Below are 1114 nucleotides of genomic sequence, written 5' to 3'. Positions count from 1 at the left end.
GTCTCAGTCAAAGTCAGTGACAAGTTAATAAAGAAAAGTAACAGCCAAGAGTTTTAATGTAGCCAGGTTGATCTTATTAACTGAAAAGAGACTAAAATGTTCTCAAGGGCAGCAGGTTGAGCTTTCTGAATTTGGGACAAATGGCACAACATCATCTGATAAGGACATTTGATGAAATATACTGCCACTAATACTAAAACTCATAAGCTTAACTTCATCAGGACTTCATATTACTTTTGTAAGTAGCTTAATGGATAGAACAAAAGGTGCAACCTTGGTGGGTTCCTCTTTCCAATTAATAATACATACTGCTTTTGTTCTTATTGTTTTACAGCATCGGAACTCAGGATTGGGATATTTGGAAAAAGCGAGAATGAAAAGAAGACCTTAACTAACTTACTCACTGGAAAACATGATTGTTCTCATCCAAGAATGCTTAAGCAATGTGCACATTTGCACACAAATCCATTTACAGTATTTAAAACATCAGACGTCTTCAGTTTGCCTGTACAAAGAGTGAAACACGAGATACAGAGGTGTGTGGATCAATGCCCTCCTGGACCAAATGTTCTGCTGTTGGTAGTAAATTCTTCAATTTCAATGAAGAGGACAGAAAAAAAATTAAGTCAATCATGAGCTTCCTTGGAGAAGATGCTTTTAAATCCTCAATTGTCATCATACCACAAAATGAGAGGGTTGTGAATTCCTCAGTTTATCAACTCATCCAAGACTGCAGACAAAGGTACCATAGAATGAACTTTGATGAACAAGATTTTCCTGACAAGGATTTTCAAGAGTTGATTACGAAAATGCAGAACATAGTGGATGAAAACACAGGACGGTATTTGACCTTCACAGAAGAGACTGATTGCAAGGGTGGACCTGAATATGCAAAACCTACTCTTACAAGACGTGTATCGGATGCTTGTCAATATCAAAATAAAGGATTTCGAAGGATGGTGCCGGGTACAGCATCTCTTAGGGTGCCAAAAAAAGAGCTTCCCAGAATAGTGCCAAGAAGAAATTCTCCAATGATGGTGCCAATTAGAGAGTCTCCACTGATGGCGCAGAGTAGAGAGTGTCTCAGAATGGTGCTGATTGGAAAGACTGGTAG

The 1114-nt window shown here is 38.4% G+C and overlaps 2 protein-coding genes across 2 annotated transcripts in view; one reads left to right on the top strand and one right to left on the bottom strand.

Moving 5' to 3' along the window:
- Positions 1–1114, bottom strand: part of prdm6 (PR domain containing 6) — a 114270-nt gene that overhangs the window by 37623 nt on the left and 75533 nt on the right. The gene's annotated exons all lie outside the window — the stretch shown is intronic.
- The window catches only part of LOC116689427 (GTPase IMAP family member 8), a 4591-nt gene that overhangs the window by 1292 nt on the left and 2185 nt on the right, over positions 1–1114 (top strand). Inside the window, exon 3 of the mRNA XM_032515955.1 lies at positions 335–1114. This exon is cut by the window's right edge and continues 2185 nt beyond it. Coding sequence (XP_032371846.1) covers positions 549–1114 — 566 coding nt within the window. The 5' untranslated portion in view covers positions 335–548. The remainder of the gene's footprint in view (positions 1–334) is intronic.

This window comes from Etheostoma spectabile, chromosome 5 (genome assembly GCF_008692095.1).
Source record: "Etheostoma spectabile isolate EspeVRDwgs_2016 chromosome 5, UIUC_Espe_1.0, whole genome shotgun sequence".
NCBI classification, from domain to species: Eukaryota; Metazoa; Chordata; class Actinopteri; order Perciformes; family Percidae; genus Etheostoma; species Etheostoma spectabile.
This window is presented reverse-complemented; position numbering and strand designations above follow the sequence as displayed.